Raw genomic sequence first — 24990 nt, 5'->3', positions numbered from 1 at the left:
GCATGTGTGTGTGAGAGAGTGTGTGCATGTGTGTGTGTGTGAGAGAGAGAGAGAATGAGAATTTGTGTGTGTCTGTGTGTGCATGTGTGTGTGAGAGAGTGTGTGTGTGTCTGTGTGCATATGTGTGTGAGTGTGAGTGTGAGAGAGAGAGATGTGTGTCTGTGAGTGTGAATGTGTGTGTGCATGTGCATGTGTGTGTGTGAGTGTGAGAGAGAGTGTGTGTGTGCATGTGCATGTGTGTGTGAGTGTAAGAGTCTGTGTGTGTCTGTGTGTGCATGTGAGTGTGTGTGTGTGTCTGTGTGCATGTGTGTGAGTGTGATGTGAGAGAGAGAGATGTGTGTCTGAGTGTGAATGTGTGTGTGTGCATGTGCATGTGTGTGTGTGAGAGAGAGAGAGTGTGTGTGTCTGTGTGTGCATGTGCGTGTGAGTGTGAGAGAGAGTGTGTATGTGTGTCTGTGTGTGCATGTGCATGTGTGTGTGCGTGAGTGTGTGAGAGAGTGTGTGTGCGTGAGTGTGCATGTTTATGTGTGTGTGAGTGAGTATGAGCGAGAGAGTGTGTGTGCATCTGCGTGTGCATGTGCATAAATGTGTGTGTGAGAGAGTGTGAGTGTGTGAGAGAATGTGTGCATGTGAGTGTGAGAGAGTGTGTGTGTGTGAGAGTGTGTGCATGTGAGTGTGAGAGAGAGTGTGTGTCTGTGTGTGCATGTGTGTGTGTGCGTGAGAGAGAGAGTGTGTGTGTCTGTGTGCATGTGCATGTGTGTGTGTGTGAGTGTGAGTGGTGTGAGTGTGAGTGTGAGACTGTGTGTGTGTCTGTGTGCGTGCGCATGTGTGTGTGAGTGTGAGAGAGTGTGTGTGTGTCGGTGTATGCATGTGCATTTGTGTGTGTGCATGAGCATGTGTGTGTGTGTGTGCATGTGCAGCCATGTGTGTATGAGTGTGAGAGAGTGTGTTTGTGTCTGTGTGTGCATGTGCATGAATATGTGTGTGAGAGAGAAAGTGTGTCTGTGTGTGCATAACATGTGTGTGTGAGTGTGTGAGAGAGTGTGTGTGTGAGAGTGTGTGTGTGTCTGTGTGTGCACGTGCATGCGTGTGTGCGTGAGTGTGTGAGAGTGTGTGTTTCTGTGTGTGCATGTTTATGTGTGTGTGAGTGAGTGTGAGCGAGAGAGTGTGTGTGCGTCTGCGTGTGCATGTGCATAAATGTGTGTGTGAGAGAGTGTGTGTGTGAGTGTGTGAGAGAATGTGTGCGTGTGAGAGAGTGTGTGTGTGTGAGAGTGTGTGTGCATGTGAGTGTGAGAAAGAGTGTGTGTCTGTGTGTGCATGTGCGTGTGTGAGTGTGAGAGAGAGCGTGTGTGAGAGAGAGTGTGTGTGTGCATGTGTGTGTGTCTGTGTGTGTGTGAGTGTGTGTGCATGTGTGTGTGTGAGAGAGAATGTGTGTGTGTCTGTGTGTGCACGAGTGTGTGAGAGTGTGTGCATGTGCATGGATGTGAGAGAGTGTGTGTGTGTGTCTGTGTGTGCATGTGTGTGAGTGTGTGTGCATGTGTGTGTGTGACTGTGTGAGAGAGTGTGTGTGTCTGAGTGTGTATGTATATGTGTGTGAGTGTGTGTGTGTCTGTGTGTGCATGTGTGTGTGTGAGTCTGTGTGCATGTGAGTGTGAGAGTGTGTGTGAGTCTGTGTGCATGTGCATGTGTGCGCGAGTGAGAGAGTGTGTGTGTGCGTGTGTGTAAAACTATCCGATGAAGGCATTCACTCCTTTCAAAGGGATGGTTTGAGGCTGTGATGGGATATCACTCACTTTCCGCAGCCACTTACAACAGCAAGGAGAAAGTGAGGACTCGCCCCTCCCTTGTATCTCTCAGCTCCCCCCCAGCCCACCAGCCTCATTCCTGATGAAGGGCTTATTCCTGAAACGTCGATCCTCCTGCTCCTTGGATGCTGCCTGACTAGCTGTGCTTTTCCAGCAACACACTCTCAACGCCTACAACAGTACTCAGGAAGTTCCACACAGTGTAGGATGCAGGGGTCTGTAGCCAAGACTCCATCCTGTCCATCACTGTATCTCGAAACATGAACCATCGGCAAATATGCCACTCCACAGACATTAGCAGCTGGAGTCAGCCATTCAGCCCTTCCAGCCTGGTCTGCTCCTCCACAGGGTCATGGCTGTGGTCTCCACCCCACCTTTGCAGCTACCTTCAATGACCTGTGCAGAGAACGTACACAGAGATCTGCAGGAGGCTGGAAACCCACAATATACACTGAAATGGCTGGAAACATTCAGCAAGTCTGGAAGCGCTTGCGGACGCAATAGCCTGGTGCTTGATGGTGGGGTCATGGTCCAGGGGGAGATATAGGAGCGGGTGACCGAGAGTTGACACTGTAAGGTCAAAGGGATGGCTGTGAGTACCCAGATGGACTGCAGTTCTGCCCGTCCCTCTGTGGGCTACGTGAAACCTTCCTTGTTCCAATCCTCCACAAATAGCTCGTTCTTCTGCAGATCGATGCCCTCATTGGCGCTGCTTTCCAGTCCCATCCGCGATTGGAAAAGCTGACCAATTTCGCTTCCAACTTCCACCACGCTCTCACCTTCACCTGGTCCATCTCTGACCCCCTCCCTTCTCTTCCTCCGACATCTCTGTTTCCATTTCTGGGGATAGTCTGGCCATCAATATCCAATATAAACCCACAACGACTCCCACAGTTACCTCCTTGCACCCTGCTTCCTGTTAAAAACTCCATTCCATTCTCCGAGTTACTCCGTTGCCATCACATCTGTTCTGATGAGGCCAGCTTTGAGAAGGGAGCCTCTAAAATGGCCACCTTCTACCTCAACCGAGGATTCCTCAGCACCGTAGCTGACGGGGCCCTCAGCCTGGTCCGACCCATCTCCAGAACCTCTGCCCTCACCCCCCTCTGTTCCGTCCTGCAACAGTGATAGGGATCCCCCCCCCCCCCCCCCGCCTTATCCTTACCTACCATCCCACCAGCATCCAGAGGATCATTAGCCTCCCTTTCCGCCACTTCCAGTAGGATGCCACCACCAGGCACATATTGCCCTCCCCTCCCTTGTCCGCCTTCCCCAGGGACCCTTCCCTCCAGGATACTTTGGTCCACTCCTCCTTCATTCCCGACACCCACAACCCCACGGTACCTTACCCCGCGACCGTCGAAGACTTGCCCATTTACCTCCTCCCCCCTCAGTATCTCAGGGCCCAAACATACCTTCTAGGTGAAGTAGCACTTTACCTGCACTTCACTCAATCCAGTCGACTGCACTCGCTGCTCACAATGTGGTCTCCTCTACAGTGGGGAAACAGAGCGCAGACTGGGTGACCACTTTCCAGAACATTCTGCCCGGAATAAAAGACCCTGAGCTTCCAGTTGTCTGCCGCTTTAACACCCTGCCCCGTTCCCTGGCCAACGTCTAGGCCAGAGTGCTCCAGTGAGGAGCAGCACAGGCTGGAAGAACATCACCTCACTTCCCACTGGGAACGCCCTGCAGCCATCAGGATTCAAAATCGAGTTCAGTAATTGTAAGGCCTGAGGCACCTTCTCCCATGTCCTTACCCTCAACCCCCAGCACACAGCAGGCTTTGTCACCACACGCAACCCAACATCAGCCTCTAATGGTCCCCAGGAGCAGCTACTCACTCTCCCAGGCTGACCTTTTTTTAGATTACTTAATTAGATTACTTACAGTGTGGAAACAGGCCCTTCGGCCCAACAAGTCCACACCGACCCGCCGAAGCATAACCCACCCAGACCATTCCCCTACATTTACCCCTTTACCTAACACTACAGGCAATTTAGCATGGCCAATTCACCTGACCTGCACATCTTTGGACTGTGGGAGGAAACCGGAGCACCCGGAGGAAACCCACGCAGACACGGGGAGAATGTGCAAACTCCACACAGTCAGTCGCCTGAGGCGGGAATTGAACCCGGGTCCCTGGCGCTGTGAGGCAGCAGTGCTAACAACTGTGCTACTGTGCTACCCACTGACCTGTACCCTTTCCATTTGTCTGTCCAACTGTTGGTTTTTCCGTCTCTCTCTCTCTCTCTCTCTCTTTCTCTCTCTCTTTCTCTCTCTCTCTGGGGCCCATCTCCACTGATAGGATTCTGACGGAGTTTGACAGGGTAAACATTGAGAGGATGGTCTCTCCCCTCCCCTCCCTGACCCTCCACAGAGGACAGTCTAGCATCAAAGGACATCATCCCACGTTTAAAACGTGCCCCAGTGCCAGACGGGGGTGAGGAGGAATCTCTTCTCTCAGAGTTTTGTGAGTTTTTTGGGAGCCCTTCCCACACAGAGAGCTGTGGGGGCAGAGCCCTCATGTATATTTAAGGGTGAGAGAGACAGAGACTCTGGTTCAGTCGGGGAATCAAGGGTTATTGGGGGGGGGGAGAGAGGGGGGGAAAGGTAAGGAGAATGATGTCAGGTCAGCCACGACCCTATTGAATGAGGGAACAAACCCAAGTTGCCAGACAGCCAACACCCCCTCATTCCCATTTCTGATGGTGTAAGGCACTAAGAGGAAGTCCATTGGGACCCGGGAACCTGTCAGCTTCCCGTTCCGATAATTTTCGCCGTACAATCTCCCGAGTGATTGCAAATGTTTTAAATTCCTTCCTCCTTTTCACTCACAGATTCACCAATATTTCTGGATGTTACTTGTATCTCCTGTGGATATAAATGATCTGCCATTTCCTTATTTGCCATCATTAAATCCCCAGATTAACTCTCCAGAGGAGAGACTTGCTAACTTTTTGCTTTGAAACTTGTAGAAATCCTTCGCATCTCTTTTCCATTCTAATCTCTCCCTCCTTCTCATCGTTTTAGCCCCTGCCTGGATGTTTTTGTACATTCTGCCCCATCTTTCAATCTGCCCTGGTCTTCGTGGCATTTCAATGCTGTTCCTATTAATTTGGCTTTATCTTTACCTTCCTGAGTTAGTCACCTTTCCTTCTGCCCTACTTTCTCCCTTTCCTATTCCTTGCTGCATGTTAGAAAATGTTTCAAAGGGCAAAGAACAAAGTAAATTTACAGCCCAGGAACAGGCCCTTCGGCCCTCCAGGCCTGAGCCTATCCAAATGTACTGTTCCCTTGAATTTTTGTTTGTGCATCTGCAACCATTCACCGAATTTCCCCAGTTCACCCATCTCATTGTAGCCTTTATTTAAGACTCAAATACTCATCTCAGACCCACTCCTCTCTCTCATACTGAACAAGAAATTCAATCTTGTTGCAACCACTGCCAAAACTGGACATCTTTACTCTGAGATCTTTCATTCATCTTGTCTTAGATTAGATCCCCTACAGTGTGGAAACAGGCCCTTCGGCCCAACCAGTCCACACCCACCCTCCGAAGAGTAACCCACCCAGGCCCATTTCCCTCTGACGAATGCACCTAACACCATGGGCAACTCAGCATGGCCATTTCACCCCGACCTGCACATCTTGATGGCACATTGTCAGATCTGGAATAGCCTGAACAGCTGTAAAATGTACGGAACTATCCGGAATACACACCATGAACCTCTTCTTCCAGGCTCACTGTCATTAAGTTGCCCCATCCACACGGTATACAATCGCTCATGATTATCAGTGTACCGCTCTGAAAAGCCCCCATTATTCCCCCTCTGTACTCTGCCCTTTATTGTGCTTACTGCTAGAGGCAGAGAAACCACTTTCAAAAATGGCGACCCCCACTTATTTCTCACCAAGCATGTTCCACATCATGACCTTTACAACCCAAGGCCATCTTCATTCTCTACTGTACCAATGTCATCCTTAAATAACAGAACTGCCCCTCCCTCACTTCCCCAGAACCTGACAGTTTGGAAGCAGGCCGTTCGACCAATCGAGTCTGCATTGATTCTCTGAAATGCATCCCATCCAGACACAACGCCTACCCTATCCCCAAAACCCTGCATTTACCACAGCTAATCCACTCAACCTGCACATCTTTGGACTGTGGGAGGAAACCCACGCAGAGAATACGCAAACTCCACGCAGACAGTCGCCCGAGGCTGGGATCGAACCCAAGTCTCTGGTGCTGCGAGGCAGCAGTGCTAACCACTCAGCCACCATAAGGTTCCTGTCCTCCCAAAGTGATATGTGTCCTCAACTATTCAGCTTCCAGCCTTTGTCATCTCATAGCCATCTCTCTGTAGGACTTGTGCAAACCGTACATGTTTAATTCCATTTCAGCCGTTGTTATGAGTGCTCTGTATATTCATATCCAGAGTCGTTACTCCCATCTTATTCCTATTTTCCCAACCTCTGCCCTGACCTGCTGGCATTGACCCTCCCTGACACTCTCCCATCCTCATTTGCATTCTCAGAACCTTTCTCTCATCTTTTAAACTTTTCACACCTTTCCTCATTTGATCCCTTGCTCCCACTGTTTATTTCAAACCCTGCATTCCTGCCCTGATTAAGCAACCTGCCAGACCAGTGGCCCCGGGACAAATCCGATGAAGATTGTCTCCCACTTCCCTCAGACCAGAGGCCAGTTCCTCCTTTCTCCCTGATCTCTGAGCCGCGCCGTTTTTATTTCCCTTACGCAAACTGACCGTCAAAGTCAGCTAGCCACACAGCAATTATTATTTTGTGGGTTTCGCTTCTTTCTGTTAACCACTAGCTGCTCATATTCCTGGAGCATACCCTCCTTCCTTTGTCATTTCATAGCCGTACAGCACGGAGACAGACCCTTCGGTCCAACCCGTCCATGCCGACCAGATATCCCAACCCAATCTAGTCCCACCTGCCAGCACCCGGCCCATATCCCTCCAAACCCTTCCTATTCATTTACCCATCCAAATGCCTCTTAAATGCTGTAATTGTACCAGCCTCCACCACTTCCTCTGGCAGCTCATTCCACACACGTACCACCCTCTGTGTGAAAACCTTTCCCCGTAGGTCCCTTTTATATTTTTCCCCTCTCACCCTAAACCTATGCCCTCTAGTTCTGTACTCCCCCACCCCTGGGAAAAGACTTTGTCTATTTACCCTATCCATGCCCCTCATAATTTTGTAAACCTCTATAAGGTCACCCCTCAGCCTCCGACGCTCCAGGGAAAACAGTCCCAGCCTGTTCAGCCTCTCCCTGTAGCTCAAACCCTCCAACCCTGGCAACATCACTGTCCTGTCTACCTGCGTGTCCACCTTGAAGGTACTATGAAACTGCGCCCTAAGGTCTCTGTGTTCGGCAACTCTCCCCAGGAACTTACCATTAAGTCTACAAGTCCTACCCTAATTTCCCAAAATGCAGCACCTCACATTTAGCTAAATTAAACTCCATCTGCCACTTCTCAGCCCATTGGCCCATCTGGTCCAGATCCCATTGTACGCTGAGGTAACCTTCTTCGCTGTCCACTACACCTCCAATTTTGGTGTCACCTGAAAACTTACTAACTCTACCTCCTATGTTCACATCCGAATCATTTATATAAATGAGGAGAAGCAGTGGGCCCAGCTCTGACTGATAATCCAGAGGCCCAGCCTAAATCTCTGGGGAACATGGTTTCAGATCTTAAGAGGGCAGCTAGTACAATTTAACTGCAATTCATCAGGTCAGGAATGGTAAACTCGATTCTGTGACGGCGATGGTTAATGTATCATCGATTGTCACAAAAATCCATCGGGTTCACGAACATCCTTCAGGGCAGCCAATCTGCTGTCCTCACCTGGCCTGGTCTTCATGTGACTCCAGATCCACAGTAAATACGGTTGACTCTTAACTGCCCCTCGAAATGGCTTTGTGGGTCAATCGGTTCAAGGGCAGTTAGGGTCGGGAACAGACATTGGCTTCGCTTTACTACGGCCTGTAAACCCTTACTGCATCTCGTAAAAGTTTACAATTGCTAATCAATTGCATGCATTGCGAAAGCACCTCCATCATTTATGATGTTTACACTGAGAATATCCCGGGAACAGCCGCTCCGACTTGGGGGAGGGGGATATCCTGTTAACGTTGAACCTGTTGTCCCTCATTGCCGCTGGGTCCGAGTCCCAGAATTGCTGACTGAACCTCGATCCAGGATAGGGCTTTTGCCCGAAACGTCGATGTCCCTGCTCCTCGGACGTTGCCTGACCCGCTGTGCTTGACGTCGACCCGGGAACGTCGATCGCAGCACGGTGGAGCCCGTCTTTGAAGGAAGTTCGTCCCCAGCACCTTCTCGACGGGACAGCTGGGGTGAGACAGATAAGTGCTCCAGGGAAATGAACGGAAGGCCAGCAGGAAGCCCTTACCACCGACCTCTGGGAAATAAAGGCAAAGGCGCAGAGTCAGACACCGGCATCGCTGCTTTGGGGCCCCCAAGGACCGAGTCTCAGACAGTCTCAGTATGCACACTGGACGGACAGCCTTTGCCTAGTAACACGCACGGCATGGTGTCTCAGCGGTTAGCGCTGCTGCCTCATGGCGCCAGGGACCCAAGTTCGATCCCAGCCTCGGGTGACTGTCTGTCTGTGCGGAGTTTGCACATTCTCCCCGTGTTTGCGTGGGTTTCCTCCGGGTGCTCCGGTTTCCACCCACAGTCCGAAGATGTGCAGGTCAGGGTGGGTTGGCCATGATAAATTGTCCCATAGTGTTCAGGGATGTGTAGGTTAGGGTGGATTGGCCGTGCTAAATTGTCCCATAGTGTTCAGGGATGTGTAGGTTAGGGTGGATTGGCCGTGCTAAATTGCCCCATAGTGTTCAGGGATGTGTAGGTAAGGGTGGATTAGCCGTGCTAAATTGTCCCATAGTGTTCAGGGATGTAGGTTAGGGTGGATTGGCCATGCTAAATTGTCCCATAGTGTTCAGGGATGTAGGTTAGGGTGGATTGGCCATGCTAAATTGTCCCATAGTGTTCAGGGATGTATAGGTTAGGGTGGATTGGCAGTGCTAAATTGCTGCATAGTATTCAGGGATGTGTAGGTTAGGGTGGATTGGCCGGGCTAAATTGTCCCATAGTGTTCAGGGATGTGTAGGTTAGGGTGGATTGGCAGTGCTAAATTGTCCCATAGTGTTCAGGGATGTGCAGGTTAGGGTGGATTGGCCATGCTAAATTGTCCCATAGTGTTCAGGGATGTAGGTTAGGGTGGATTGGCCGTGCTAAATTGTCCCATAGTGTTCAGGGATGTGTAGGTTAGGGTGGATTGGCCATGCTAAAATGTCCCATAGTGTTCAGGGATGTGTAGGTTAGGGTGGATTGGCCATGCTAAATTGTCCCATAGTGTTCAGGGATGTGCAGGTTAGGGTGGATTGACCGTGCTAAATTGTCCTATAGTGTTCAGGGATGTAGGTTAGGGTGGATTGGCCGGGCTAAATTGTCCCATAGTGTTCAGGGATGTGTAGGTTAGGGTGGATTGGCTGTGCTAAATTGTCCTATAGTGTTCAGGGATGTAGGTTAGGGTGGATTGGCCGGGCTAAATTGTCCCATAGTGTTCAGGGATGTAGGTTAGGGTGGATTGGCTGCGCTACATTGTCCCATAGTGTTCAGGGACGTGTAGGTTAAGGTGGATTGGCCGTGCTAAATTGCCCCATAGTGTTCAGGGATGTGTAGGTTAGGGTGGATTGGCCGTGCTAAATTGTCCCATAGTGTTCAGGGATGTGTAGGTTAGGGTGGATTGGCCATGCTAAATTGTCCCATAGTGTTCAGGGATGTGTAGGTTAGGGTGGATTGGCCGTGCTAAATTGTCCCATAGTGTTCAGGGATGTGTAGGTTAGGGTGGATTGGCCGTGCTAAATTGTCCCATAGTGTTCAGGGATGTGTAGGTTAGGGTGGATTGGCCGTGCTAAATTGTCCCATAGTGTTCAGGGATGTGTAGGTTAGGGTGGATTGGCCGTGCTAAATTGTCCCATAGTGTTCAGGGATGTAGGTTAGGGTGGATTGGCCATGCTAAATTGTCCCATAGTGTTCAGGGATGTAGGTTAGGGTGGATTGGCCATGCTAAATTGTCCCATAGTGTTCAGGGATGTGTAGGTTAGGGTGGATTGGCAGTGCTAAATTGCTGCATAGTGTTCAGGGATGTGTAGGTTAGGGTGGATTGGCCGGGCTAAATTGTCCCGTAGTGTTCAGGGATGTGTCGGTTAGGGTGGATTGGCCGTGCTAAATTGTCCCATAGTGTTCAGGGATGTGCAGGTTAGGGTGGATTGGCCGGGCTAAATTGTCCCATAGTATTCAGGGATGTAGGTTAGGGTGGATTGGCCATGCTAAATTGTCCCATAGTGTTCAGGGATGTGTAGGTTAGGGTGGATTGGCCGTGCGAAATTCCCCCATAGTGTTCAGGGACGTGTAGGTTAGGGTGGATTGGCCATGCTAAATTGCCCAGAGTGTTCAGGGATGTGTAGGTTAGGGTGGATTGGCCGTGCTAAATTGCCCATAGTGTTCAGGGATGTGTAGGTTAGGGTGGATTGGCCGTGCTACATTGTCCCATAGTGCTCAGGGATGTGCAGGTTTGGGTGGATTGGCCGTGCTAAATTGCCCCATAGTGTTCAGGGATGTGTAGGTTAGGGTGGATTGGCCGTGCTAAATTGTCCCATAGTGTTCAGGGATGTACAGGTTAGGGTGGATTGGCCGTGCTAAATTGTCCCATAGTGTTCAGGGATGTGTAGGTTAGGGTGGATTGGCCGTGCGAAATTCCCCCATAGTGTTCAGGGATGTGTAGGTTAGGGTGGATTGGCCGTGCGAAATTGTCCCATAGTGCTCAGGGATGTGCAGGTTAGGGTAGATTGGCCATGCTAAATTGCCCCATAGCGTTCAGGGATGTGTAGGTTAGGGTGGATTGGCCATGCTAAATTGTCCCATAGTGTTCAGGGATGTGTAGGTTAGGGTGGATTGGCCGTGCGAAATTCCCCCATAGTGTTCAGGGATGTGTAGGTTAGGGTGGATTGGCCGTGCTAAATTGTCCCATGGTGTTCAGGGATGTGTAGGTTAGGGTGGATTGGCCATGCGAAATTCACCCATCGTGCTCAGGGATGTGCAGGTTAGGGTGGATTGGCCGTGCTAAATTGTCCCATAGTGTTCAGGGATGTGTAGGTTAGGGTGTATTGGCCATGCTAAATTGTCCCATAGTGTTCAGGGATGTGTAGGTTAGGGTGGATTGGCCATGCTAAATTGTCCCATAGTGTTCAAGGATGTGTAGGTTAGGCTGGATTGGCCATGCTAAATTGCCCCATAGTGTTCAGGGATGTAGGTTAGGGTGGATTGGCCCATAGTGTTCAGGGATGTGTAGGTTAGGGTGGATTGGCCGTGCTAAATTGTCCCGTAGTCTTCAGGGATGTAGGTTAGGGTGGATTGGCCATGCTAAATTATCCCATAGTGTTCAGGGATGTGTAGGTTAGGGTGGATTGGCTGTGCTAAATTGTCCCATAGTGTTCAGGGATGTAGGTTAGGGTGGATTGGCCATGCTAAATTGTCCCATAGTGTTCAGGGATGTAGGTTAGGGTGGATTAGCCATGCTAAATTGTCCCATAGTGTTCAGGGATGTGTAGGTTAGGGTGGATTGGCCGTGCTAAATTGTCCCATAGTGTTCAGGGATGTGTAGGTTAGGGTGGATTGGCTGTGCTAAATTGTCCTATAGTGTTCAGGGATGTAGGTTAGGGTGGATTGGCCGGGCTAAATTGTCCCATCGTGTTCAGGGATGTAGGTTAGGGTGGATTGGCCATGCTACATTGTCCCATAGTGTTCAGGGACGTGTAGGTTAGGGTGGATTGGCCGTGCTAAATTGCCCCATAGTGTTCAGGGATGTGTAGGTTAGGGTGGATTGGCCGTGCTAAATTGTCCCATAGTGTTCAGGGATGTGTAGGTTAGGGTGAATTGGCCATGCTAAATTGTCCCATAGTGTTCAGGGATGTGTAGGTTAGGGTGGATTGGCCGTGCTAAATTGTCCCATAGTGTTCAGGGATGTGTAGGTTAGGGTGGATTGGCCGTGCTAAATTGTCCCATAGTGTTCAGGGATGTGTAGGTTAGGGTGGATTGGCCGTGCTAAATTGCCCCATAGTGTTCAGGGATGTGTAGGTAAGGGTGGATTAGCCGTGCTAAATTGTCCCATAGTGTTCAGGGATGTAGGTTAGGGTGGATTGGCCATGCTAAATTGTCCCATAGTGTTCAGGGATGTAGGTTAGGGTGGATTGGCCATGCTAAATTGTCCCATAGTGTTCAGGGATGTGTAGGTTTAGGTGGATTGGCAGTGCTAAATTGCTGCATAGTGTTCAGGGATGTGTAGGTTAGGGTGGATTGGCCGGGCTAAATTGTCCCGTAGTGTTCAGGGATGTGTCGGTTAGGGTGGATTGGCAGCGCTACATTGTCCCATAGTGTTCAGGGATGTGTAGGTTAGGGTGGATTGGCCGTGCTAAATTCCCCCATAGTGTTCAGGGACGTGTAGGTTAGGGTGGATTGGCCGTGCTAAATTGTCCCATAGTGCTCAGGGATGTGTAGGTTAGGGTGGATTGGCCGTGCTAAATTGTCCCTTAGTGTTCAGGGATGTGTAGGTTAGGGTGGATTGGCCGTGCTACATTGTCCCATAGTGTTCAGGGATGTGCAGGTTTGGGTGGATTGGCCGTGCTAAATTGCCCCATAGTGTTCAGGGATGTGTAGGTTAGGGTGGATTGGCCGTGCTAAATTGTCCCATAGTGTTCAGGGATGTACAGGTTAGGGTGGATTGGCCGTGCTACATTGTCCCATAGTGTTCAGGGATGTGTAGGTTAGGGTGGATTGGCCGTGCGAAATTCCCCCATAGTGTTCAGGGATGTGTAGGTTAGGGTGGATTGGCCATGCTAAATTGTCCCATAGTGCTCAGGGATGTGCAGGTTAGGGTAGATTGGCCATGCTAAATTGCCCCATAGCGTTCAGGGATGTGTAGGTTAGGGTGGATTGGCGATGCTAAATTGTCCCATAGTGTTCAGGGATGTGTAGGTTAGGGTGGATTGGCCGTGCGAAATTCCCCCATAGTGTTCAGGGATGTGTAGGTTAGGGTGGATTGGCCATGCTAAATTGTCCCATAGTGCTCAGGGATGTGCAGGTTAGGGTAGATTGGCCATGCTAAATTGCCCCATAGCGTTCAGGGATGTGTAGGTTAGGGTGGATTGGCCATGCTAAATTGTCCCATAGTGTTCAGGGATGTGTAGGTTAGGGTGGATTGGCCATGCTAAATTGTCCCATGGTGTTCAGGGATGTGTAGGTTAGGGTGGATTGGCCGTGCGAAATTCCCCCATCGTGCTCAGGGATGTGCAGGTTAGGGTAGATTGGCCATGCTAAATTGCTTCATAGCATTCAGGGATGTGTAGGTTAGGGTGTATTGGCCGTGCTAAATTGCCCCATAGTGTTCAGGGATGTGTAGGTTAGGGTGGATTGGCTGTGCTAAATTGTCCCATAGTGTTCAGGGATGTAGGTTAGGGTGGATTGGCCGTGCTAAATTGTCCCATAGTGTTCAGGGATGTGTAGGTTAGGGTGGATTGGCTGTGCTAAATTGTCCCATAGTGTTCAGGGATGTAGGTTAGGGTGGATTGGCCATGCTAAATTATCCCATAGTGTTCAGGGATGTGTAGGTTAGGGTGGATTGGCCATGCTAAATTGTCCCATAGTGTTCAGGGATGTGTAAGTTAGGGTGAATTGGCCGTGCTAAATTGTCCCATAGTGTTTAGGGGTGTGTAGTTCAGGGGAATTGGCCGTGCTAAATTGTCCCATACTGTTCAGGGATGTGTAGGTTAGGGTGGATTGGCCGTGCTAAATTGTCCCATAGTGTTCAGGGATGTGTAGGTTAGGGTGGATTGGCCGTGCTAAATTGTCCCATAGTGTTCAGGGATGTGCAGGTTCGGGTGGATTGGCCGTGCTAAATTGTCCCATAGTGTTCAGGGATGTGCAGGTTAGGGTGGATTGGCCGTGCTAAATTGTCCCATAGTGTTCAGGGATGTGCAGGTTAGGGTGGATTGGCCGTGCTAAATTGTCCCATAGTGTTCAGGGATGTGCAGGTTAGGGTGGATTGGCCGTGCTAAATTGTCCCATAGTGTTCAGGGATGTGTAGGTTAGGGTGGATTGGCCGTGCTACATTGTCCCATAGTGTTCAGGGATGTGCAGGTTAGGGTGGATTGGCCGTGCTAAATTGTCCCATAGTGTTCAGGGATGTGCAGGTTAGGGTGGATTGGCCGTGCTAAATTGTCCCATAGTGTTCAGGGATGTGCAGGTTAGGGTGGAGTGGCCGTGCTGCATTGTCCCATAGTGTTAGGTGCGTTAGTCAGGGGTAAATATAGAGTAGGGGGAATGGGTCTGGGTGGGTTGCTGTTTGGAGGTTCGATGTGGACCTGTTGGGCTGAAGGGCCTGTTTCCAGGGAATCTAATCTAATCTAATTTGCAGACATCACATTGATTGCAGCCCTTTGGCTGGTGGTAGTGGGTGGGACTGTGGGAGTTGGAGGGGGCCATTCAGCCCCTCAAGCCTGTTGAATTGAGAACGTGGAAGTGAGGGAGTGGGCAGTTGATGCTTCAGGAACGCAAGGCCCAGCTCAGAACACAGCTGGGCCACTGGGAGCAGATCCACATGGTGAAAGGGAGGGAGGGAGGGCAGTGTGGACTTACCAGAGTGAAGCCTGGACTCCACAGGAGAAAGTGTGGCGTTACTTCCTGAAATTCCGGAGGATCGACTACTTTCACAACATTAAGGGGAACGGACAAGGTAGGTCCGGAGAGACTTTTTGGCTTGGTCGGGGAGACTAGGGCTCACAAAAAAATATGCCAATGAAGGAAAGGGGAAGAATGAGTGATGGGCAAGGTGGTGGGTGGGAGGGGGAGGTGAGGAAAGAGTGAGAAGTGAAAACAAGGGTCAGTGAAATGTTTTCCAACTCACGGTGAGAGCACCAGGCAGCGACCTTACAATCTGTGATATAGGGACGGTAGGGCTGGAGGAGACAGCGAGGACTGTGGGAAGGAGTGTCTCATACCTCCCACAACAACCCCCCTTCTTCCTCAGGCGGCTTCGCAGGTTCGGCACGTCCATGATGTCACAACGCTAGTCCCTTTTTTTTGCTCAATAAGCTGTTCCTTGGCTCAAGAAGACTGTGTCCTTGGTTTTTATTTCAGAGGTGTAATAAACCAGGCCGGGCTCCCATCAGTCTGCTTTGGTACACAGATACAAGGGCATTGAGAGGTCTTTTTGTTTATATGTAAGACTTCAGGCCAAAGTGGCCATGTTTTAGAAGTGACCTGTATAATGAAAGGGGAGTGGTCAGCTCTCTAGCTGAGCTGAGCAGTTTAGTTCAGTCCAGAACTGATTGGAAGTTCAACAGGGAGCTGCATGGAAACAAATTCTCTCTGTCTTTATCTCTCTCTCTCTCTCTCTGTCCTTCTAACTTCAACCTGTTAGCATTTGTTCCATTTTTACTGGTTTGTAGGGAGGGTTTGCTTATTGGGACTGTTGTGTACATTCGGAACAGCATAATTGAGTCTAGTTTGGATAGACTGAGTTCTGTCGGGGTTCTTTATTCTGTTTTTTGATTTCATTTGGTAATTTTGTGAATAAAATTTTGTCAGTTTTAAAACCTGGTAGTCAACCTCGCTAACTTAATTTTCACTGCGCACTTACCGAAACAAGTTGCAAAGTTACATTCGGGGCAGCCTGCTTTCGAATGTGGTCTGGTCTAGCCCGTAACAAGGAGGATTCTCACGTACTTTGACAGATGCACCATCAAAAGCATGACTGTCCGGGTGGATAACACCCTGGTACGGTAACGGCTCTGCCCAGGACTGTACCAAACTACAGAAAGCTGTGTGCACAGCCCAGACCATCGCGGAAGCCAACCTCCCATCCATGGACTCCATCTCCACTTCTCATTGTCCCGGAAAGGCTGTCAACATCATCAACGACCCCTCCCACCTCAGTCCTACAACCTTGTCCATCAGGCAGAAGATACAGAGGCCTGTATACACACACACACACACACACACAGGTTCAAGAACAGCTTCTTCCCTGCCGTTACTACACTGATGAATGGACCACTTCTAATAATGTTGGTCTTGCTCATGTCGATCTTGCTCTGAGCACCGCCTGTGCAGTGTAACTTTGTATGCCTCACCCTGTCCAAGCACCCAATGATCTGTGATCTATGATCCCTTATTTCCCGATGATCTGTGCCCAAGATATTGACCCTCCTGCTCCTGGTGCCGGACCGGGAGTGCCTTTCCAACGCCACCCATTTCGAGTCTGGCTCTCCTGGAACCTGCAGTCCTCACTTTCCCCTGTGACCAGTGTGTCCTTGTAGGCTGCGACTTGCCCGCACTGCTCACAAAACGAGACTTTTCACTGCACTGAGGTACGGGTGGCTGCAGTGAATCAGAATCGAAAAGTTCAAACCAAAGAGGCGGGTCAGGACCCGCACGGGTAGCCGCAGCAATGCCTTTTGCAAAGCGAACGGAGTTGAGGGACAGGCTGGTCCGAGTGAGGACGGACTGAGTCCGGTGCAGGAGGAGGGCCGACGGAGATTGGCCGTGGGCCTGCCATGGCGAGGACTCCCGGGACACTGCCCCCAGCTGGACGCCGGAGGATCTGGTTGCTGTTGTCAAGGCGGCATGGTGGCTCAGTGGTTAGCCCTGCCGCCTCACAGCGCCAGGGACCCAGGTTCAATCCCAGCCTCGGGCGACTGACTGTTGGAGTTTGCACATTCTCCCCCCACCCCGTGTCTGCGTGGGTTTCCTCTGGGTGCTCCGGTTTCCTCCCACAGTCCAAAAATGTGCAGGTTAGGGTGGGATTGGCCATGGGAAATACAGGGACAAGGTGGGGTTTGGGTCTGGGTGGGATGCTCTTCGGAAGGTCGCTGTGGACTTGATGGGCCGAACGGTCTCCCCCCCCCCCCCCCCAACACTGCTGGGATTCAAGTGACAGCCTGTTTGCGTTCACCGAGGTGGCAACTATAATCCGTGTGGAGGGAGATTCCAAGGGATTGTCACAGGGTGTTTTGCACCACCCCCAGCTCCCCCACCCCAAGCAGACAGACGGTTACCCTGGTTCAATGATCGGTCGCCTGGAAGATGGCGCCTCTGACACTGCAGCACTCCCCCCCCCACTCCCTTTCCAGGTAAGCTCAGTCCTCCTCTTCCTCAGGCGATACCTCCTGGTGGGGCAGTGTGTTGACTGTCGGAACCAGTGATGCAGGACCTGGTGGCCCTGTGTTGGCTTGGGGTTGGGGGAGGAGGTGGTCACCAACGCAATGGGCATTGGGCACGACCCACAAGCCGAGCTCCCCGTTGGCGCTGGACCAACACTGCCTGCGGGGCAGGGAACCCCTCGAGTTGGGGACACCTCGGCTCTCTGGGATAGGGGTGTGAGCATAGAGTCGGAGAGTCAGGGAGCCATACAGCATGGAAACAGACCCTTCAGTCCAACCCGTCCATGCTGACCAGATATCCCAACCCAATCTAGTCCCACCTGCCAGCACCCAGCCCATATCCCTCCAAACCCTTCCTATTCATGTACCCATCCAAATGCCTCTTAAATGTTGCGATTGTACCAGCCTCCACCACATCCTCTGGTAGCTCATTCCATACACGTACCACCCTCTGTGTGAAAAAGTTGCCCCTTAGGTCTCTTTTATATCTTTCCCCTCTCACCCTAAACCTATGCCCTCTAGTTCTGGACTCCCCAACCCCAGGGAAAAGACTTTGTCTATTTATCCTATCCATGCCCCTCGTAAAACTCTAAAAGGACACCCCTCAGCCTCCGATGCTCCAGGGAAAACAGCCCCAGCCTGTTCGGCCTCTCCCTGTAGCTCAGATCGTCCAACCCTGGCAACATCATTGTAAATCTTTTCTGAACGCTTTCACGTTTCGCAACATCCACCCGACAGGAAGTTGGGAAAGGTGTGGGGAAATCGCGGGGCGAAAGAACAAGAAATTATCGAACGCGGGGAAAGGGGGGGATGATAGCGTCCTTCAGCTATAGCTCCAACCAACTGAGTTCAAACAGACCACGCTCGCCGCAGGAGGGACACAGACCCTGAGGCGGACAGGATCGGACCTTACGGGAAAGAGGTGGGGGCAGCGACTGCCCTTTCCCCCTGTCTTCCCCCAGCCCTCCACACCGGTCACCACCAGCCCCAGTCCTCCAAACGACATCTCTGCGCAGAAATCCCGGAATGCCGACGCATGGAGGACGGTCAGGGCGACTGGTGTGGTTCAGGCCCTGTGCAAGATGGTGACTTGGGGCGCAGCGTGCGTTGAGAGGCAGGTGACCGAGGGGGGAGCTAGCAGATGGGAGATGCACGGGAGTGCAGAGAAGGTGGATTCACATTGTCCCCTCGATCAGCAGCTCCGTCAGGCCCCTGAGGGAGATGTAAACCTCCCTGACACAATCAATCCCTCCATAAATAAAGCTCAGTCGCCCTGCATCATTTGATGTCTTTGGAAATGAATGATTTTCTTTTCCCCTCCAGATCGTTTCATCTCGTCAGGTCATTAGTTTGAGGCTGCCCGACACCTGTTGTAAATTGATCGCATTGACTCGATGTGGTTTAACATCTGCACGGAGACATCACCTCCACAAGTGAGATCTGGTAATCGCAGGCGAACTGGAAGATGCTTAAATTAACACAATTCCACTGTCCCGAAACTGCGACAGGATCAAATATTCTCAGGGCCACGGTCAGATACAGAGTAAAGCTCTCTCTACACTGTTCCCCCATCAAACACTCCCAGGACAGGGACAGCACGGGGTTAGATACAGAGTAAAGCTCCCTCTACACTGTCTCCCATCAAACACTCCCAGGACAGGGACTGCACGGGGTTAGATACAGAGTAAAGCTCCCTCTACACTGTCCCCCATCAAACATTCCCAGGACAGGGACAGCACGGGGTTAGATACAGAGTAAAGCTCTCTCTACACTGTCCCCCATCAAACACTCCCAGGACAGGGACAGCACGGGGTTAGATAGAGTAAAGCTCCCTCTACACTGTCCCCAATCAAACACTCCCAGGACAGGGTCAGCACGGGGTTAGATACAGAGTAAAGCTCCCTCTACACTGTCCCCATCAAACACTCCCAGGACAGGGACAACACGGGGTTAGATACGGAGTAAAGATCCCTCTACACTCTCCCCCATCAAACACTCCTAGGACAGGGACAGCACGGGGTTAGATACAGAGTAAAGCTCCCTCTACACTGTCCACCCCCATCCCAGGACAGGGACAGCATGGGGTTAGATACAGAGTAAAGCTCCCCCTACACTGTCCCCCAACCCCTCCCCAGGACAGGGACAGCACGGGGTTAGATACAGAGTAAAGCTCTCTCTACACTGTCCCCCAAACCCTCCCCAGGGACAGGGACAGCACGGGGTTAGAGACAGAGTAAAGCCCCCTCTACACTGTCCCCCATCACACACTCCCAGGACAGGGACAGCACAGGGTTAGATACAGAGTAAAGCTCCCTCTATACTGTCCCCCATCAAACACTCCTAGGACAGGGACAGCACGGGGTTAGATACAGAGTAAAGCTCCCTCTACACTGTCCACCCCCATCCCAGGACAGGGACAGCATGGGGTTAGATACAGAGTAAAGCTCCCCCTACACTGTCCCCCAACCCCTCCCCAGGACAGGGACAGCACGGGGTTAGATACAGAGTAAAGCTCTCTCTACACTGTCCCCCAAACCCTCCCCAGGGACAGGGACAGCACGGGGTTAGAGACAGAGTAAAGCCCCCTCTACACTGTCCCCCATCACACACTCCCAGGACAGGGACAGCACAGGGTTAGATACAGAGTAAAGCTCCCTCTACACTGTCCCCCATCAAACACTCCCAGGACAGGGACAGCATGGGGTTAGATACAGAGTAAAGCTCTCTCTACACTGTCCCCATCAAACACTCCCAGGACAGGGACAGCATGGGGCTAGATACAGAGTAAATCTCCCTCTACACTGTCCCCATCAAACACTCCCAGGGACAGGGACAGCACGGGGTTAGACACAGAGTAAAGCTCTCTCTACACTGTCCCCATCAAACACTCCCAGGGACAGGGACAGCACGGGTTAGAGACAGAGTAAAGCTCCCTCTACACTGTCCCCCATCAAACACTCCCAGGGACAGGGACAGCACGGGGTTAGATACAGAGTAAAGCTCCTTCTACACTGTCCCCCATCAAACACTCCCAGGATAGGGACAGCACGGGGTTAGATACAGAGTAAAGCTTCCTCTACACTGTCCCCCATCAAACACTCCCAGGACAGGGACAGCACGGCGTTAGATACAGAGTAAAGCTCCCTCTACACTGTCCCCCATCAAACACTCCCAGGACAGGGACAGCACAGGGTTAGAGACAGAGTAAAGCTCCCTCTACACTGTCCCCCAACCCCTCCCCAGGACAGGGACAGCACGGGGTTAGATACAGAGTAAAGCTCTCTCTACACTGTCCCCCAAACCCTCCCCAGGGACAGGGACAGCACGGGGTTAGAGACAGAGTAAAGCCCCCTCTACACTGTCCCCCATCACACATTCCCAGGACAGGGACAGCACAGGGTTAGATACAGAGTAAAGCTCCCTCTACACTGTCCCCCATCAAACACTCCCAGGACAGGGACAGCATGGGGTTAGATACAGAGTAAAGCTCTCTCTACACTGTCCCCATCAAACACTCCCAGGACAGGGACAGCATGGGGCTAGATACAGAGTAAATCTCCCTCTACACTGTCCCCATCAAACACTCCCAGGGACAGGGACAGCACGGGGTTAGACACAGAGTAAAGCTCACTCTACACTGTCCCCATCAAACACTCCCAGGGACAGGGACAGCACGGGTTAGAGACAGAGTAAAGCTCCCTCTACACGGTCCCCCATCAAACACTCCCAGGGACAGGGACAGCACGGGGTTAGATACAGAGTAAAGCTCCTTCTACACTGTCCCCCATCAAACACTCCCAGGATAGGGACAGCACGGGGTTAGATACAGAGTAAAGCTCCCTCTACACTGTCCCCCATCAAACACTCCCAGGACAGGGACAGCACGGCGTTAGATACAGAGTAAAGCTCCCTCTATACTGTCCCCCATCAAACACTCCCAGGACAGGGACAGCACAGGGTTAGAGACAGAGTAAAGCTCCCTCTACACTGTCCCCCAACCCCTCCCCAGGACAGGGACAGCACGGGGTTAGATACAGAGTAAAGCTCTCTCTACACTGTCCCCCAGCCCCTCCCCAGGACAGGGATAGCACGGGGTTAGAGACAGAGTCAAGCTCCCTCTACACTGTACCCCAGCCCCTCCCCAGGACAGGGATTAGTTCTGAGAGGAATGTCCCTGACCAATGCGGTGAGAAGTCCACCTCAGCAGGGCCCCCCTTCATTGTCCCCCGGATCCCGTCAGTCAGTGCGGTTGGTGGGTGTGTCAGGCCCTCCCACACAGTGTGCTCCCAACTCATGCCGCCTGGATCCGGCTGGTCCAGCTCACATCATGGGAATGCTGTGGGAGCCGACGTTGTGAGAAACCCCGCTGGGTTCTGAAGCCCTGCCCATGGGGAGGGGCGGCGACGGAATCCAGACCTTATGCTCTCCCCCTCGTTCGTTCCTGTTCCTCGGACGGTCCCTGGGGGTTCGAGGTGTGTTCCGATCCCAACGGTTGGGTGGAAGGGGGCTGTGGGTGGGAGGGTGGGCTGGTTTGGGCTCTTTCGGCCAGTGCCTCCCGATGAGTCCCGTTCCTTGGCACCCCACCCCTCTCCACTTTGACCCACCACGAGATGGGCACTCCCATGTGCCACCGGGCAGGGGGTTATTCGCGCACGGGTTGAGAATACCCTGAAGGCTTTCCCCTTGTTCCCGCCCTCACGGTCACCCTTCCAAAGAGACTTGGAGGTCCACTGCCAGGTGTAAGATCAACGCTTCCCGACACAGCACTGGCACCCAGTGATGGGTACCAGCCACTTGCCCATGACAGAGGGCTGCTGCCGCTGCTTACCTTTGTCACTGGATTTGGAGGGGACAGGTGGGCGAACCCCAATCCCTGCTGGAGACACTCTCCGCCTCCACCCTCAGCACTTCCCTACTCCCCCTTCGCCAGTCCCACACGCACCCGAGGAGCTTTCTTCTCTGTTGTCCTCATAAGCCCCGGGCCCGAGCTCATTCGAGCTGAGCCTCGCCCCTTTCACAGTGTCGTACTCTGCAGGTTGTCCTTCTGACAAACTAGTGCACACAGCCAACGTCATCAAAACAGTCAAATCCAGTCGGAACCAAACCTTCTCGGTCACCGCCAACGGCCTAGCCAACTTCTCCCATGAGGTTAAATACATTGTGACTCCATCCTGATTAAATTTCGGCATTGCGCCGCATTGGGAAGATTCGGTCATCCCCTCAGATGGACATGTTTTGTTTCTTCAGTTGCCACTTCCCTCAGCCTTGGACATCTTTTTTTTTAAACAACTCCAGGGTGAGAAAGTATGTTTTCTTTTTTTTCCCTTTTTTTTTCTTTTTTTTCTTTTTTTCCCCCTTAACCCCCACACTACCACCTAAGTGCGGTAGTGCTTATTTTTTTTCCCCAGCACCCATGGTGTGTGTGTGCAGGTGTGAGACACAGTGAAAGACACAAAGTGCATGAATCTTTATTCAAATTCCACCACCAGGAAGATAGGAAAACACCCGGGTGGCCAGTGACAAACACTGCCCTTCGCATCAAAGGGCAGTGCTGTGTGATCAAAACAGTGAGGGGGAGGGTAGGGACTAAATCAAAATAGAGTTGGAGGGAGAAATGATGCACTCCACTCCCTGCGGCGCCCACCTCCCCCTGAACAACTCCAGGGTGTTGGTGGACACCGCGTGCTCCTTCTCCAAGGACACCCGGGCTCTAACGTAACCGCGGAAGAGGGGCAGGCAGTCGGCCCTAACGACCCCCTCCACAGCCCGCTGCCTGGACCCGTTGATGGCCAGTTTGGCCAGGCCCAGGAGCAGACCCACGAGGAGGTCTTCAGACCTGCCCTCCTTCCTCCGTACCGGGTGCCCAAAGATCAGGAGCGTGGGACTGAAGTGCAGCCAAAAACAGAGCAGAAGGTTTTTCAGGAAACCTTGGACATCTTGTTATTACATCTCCTCTATCTTCCACTTAATCAGTGACCTTCCCTTTCGATATGTCCTTCCCACTCACCCCCCTTTCACTCGCTTAAAACCTCTGATTTCCCGAACATTTCTCAGTTCCAACCAAGCTCTCTTAACTCTCTTCCTCCCCCTGCAGAACCTGTAGTGGTGAAAATCCTGGGCTACCCTCCCTCAGGGCATTGTGGACTACAACAGTTCAAGACGGCAACTCACCCCCACCTTCTCAAGGGGGCAACTAGGGACGGGCGATAAATGCTGGGCCCGGCCAGTGACCCCCCAACCCCCCCCCCCCCCCCCACGTCCTCTGAGTGAAGAAACCCTCTGAAAGTGGGCAGTGAGGAAGGTGATCAGAAATTACAGCAGGACCTTGACCAACTGGGGGAGCGGGCCGAGAAATTGCGAATGGAGTTTAACTTAGATAAGTGTGAGGCCTTGCATTTTGGAAAGTCAAATCAAGGTAAGGAGTTTCATGGTGAATGGTAGGGTCTTAAGGAGTGTAGTGAAACAGAGGGACCTTGGGGTTCAGGTGCAGTGTTCGCCGAAAGTGGAGTCCCAGGTAGACAGGGCAGGGAAGAAGGTGTTCGACATACTGGCCTTCATCAGTCAGGGCACTGAGTATCGAAGTTAGGAAGTTATGTTGCACTTGTACAGGACGTTGGTGAGGCCACACTTGGAGTCGTGTGTTCAGTTTTGGTCACCTAGGAAGGATGTTATTAAACCAGAAAGTTTGCAAGGATGTTTCCGGGACTCAATGGTCTGAGTTATAGGGAGAGGTTGGATAAGCTGGGACATCTTCCTTTAGACTGTAGGAGATTGAAGGGGGACCTTATAGAGGTGTATAAGATCATGGGAGGCTTGGAGAGGGTGAACGCACTCAATCTTTTTCCCAGGGTTGGGGAATCGAGGACTAGAGGGCATCAGTGTAAGGGGAAAGAATAAAAGGGAACATGAGGGGCAACGTTTTTACACAGAGGGTGGTAGGCATATGGAATGAGCTGCCAGTGGAAGTGGTTGAGGCGGGTACATTAACATTTAAAAGGCATTTGGACAAATACATGGGTAGGAAAGGTTTAGAAGGATATGGGCCAAGTGCAGAGATGGGGTTAGCATGGTCGGACGTTTTGGTCAGCACGGACCAGTTTGGGCTGAAGGGCCTGTCTCTGTGCTGTAGGGAAAACATGCCGGGAGTATCAAAGGAGCCACGGCTGTCCTCCTGCCTCGGGTTGGCATTGGGATCCTGGTCCTCAAATATACTTCTCTCCCGGAGGACGTGTGTGAGCTGGCCCGGGGGGAGCGCGATGGAACGTTTCATCCGCTTCCACGGCCGCCTTCATTGACCCAAGGCCTTGTTGGCTGAAGCTGATGTCATTGTGGCTCCATTTTCTCCAGCCACCATGGGGGTCTTGGCACCCACTGAGCACCAGGTCATGTGACGGGAAGGGCAGCTGGCACGTCTGCAGAACCCGGTCATTCCCCACCACCCTGACCACGAGGACACGTGCTTGGAGATCTTCATCACAACACCCCCACATCCCCGCCCCTTCCCCCCCCCACCCCCCCACCCCAGTTTCGGGCAAGACCAAGGTGAAAGGCCACAAGACAACAGGTTGGTCTTGACTTGCCTGAGCAAGACATTCAATTCCTGAAAAATGAGGGGCGGCCAACAGGGGCTCCCCCATGTATGCTATAGCTAGATCCATGAAGGGCTGTGATCTGGGGGGAAGGTCCGGCTGTCCCTGTCCTGGGAGTGTTTGATGGGGGACAGTGTAGAGAGAGCTTTACTCTGTATCTAACCCCGTGCTGTCCCTGTCCTGGGAGTGTTTGATGGGGGACAGTGTAGAGAGAGCTTTACTCTGTATCTAACCCCGTGCTGTCCCTGTCCTGGGAGTGTTTGATGGGGGACAGTGTAGAGAGAGCTTTACTCTGTATCTAACCCCGTGCTGTCCC

At 51.9% G+C, this 24990-nt stretch overlaps 1 protein-coding gene across 1 annotated transcript in view; it reads right to left on the bottom strand.

The window, feature by feature from the left end:
• Positions 1-15769, bottom strand: part of LOC122548180 (uncharacterized) — a 28492-nt gene extending 12723 nt beyond the window's left edge. The window contains exon 1 of the mRNA XM_087978710.1: positions 15653-15769. Coding sequence (XP_087834836.1) covers positions 15653-15769 — 117 coding nt within the window. The remainder of the gene's footprint in view (positions 1-15652) is intronic.
• Between the last annotated feature and the right edge of the window lie 9221 nt (positions 15770-24990).

Source organism: Chiloscyllium plagiosum, unplaced genomic scaffold (genome assembly GCF_037043375.1).
Source record: "Chiloscyllium plagiosum isolate Xiang-an unplaced genomic scaffold, Cpla_swu_hap1 HiC_scaffold_35, whole genome shotgun sequence".
Taxonomy (NCBI): Eukaryota; Metazoa; Chordata; class Chondrichthyes; order Orectolobiformes; family Hemiscylliidae; genus Chiloscyllium; species Chiloscyllium plagiosum.
The sequence above is the reverse complement of the archived record's forward strand: the minus strand, read 5'-3'. Positions and strand labels throughout refer to the sequence as shown.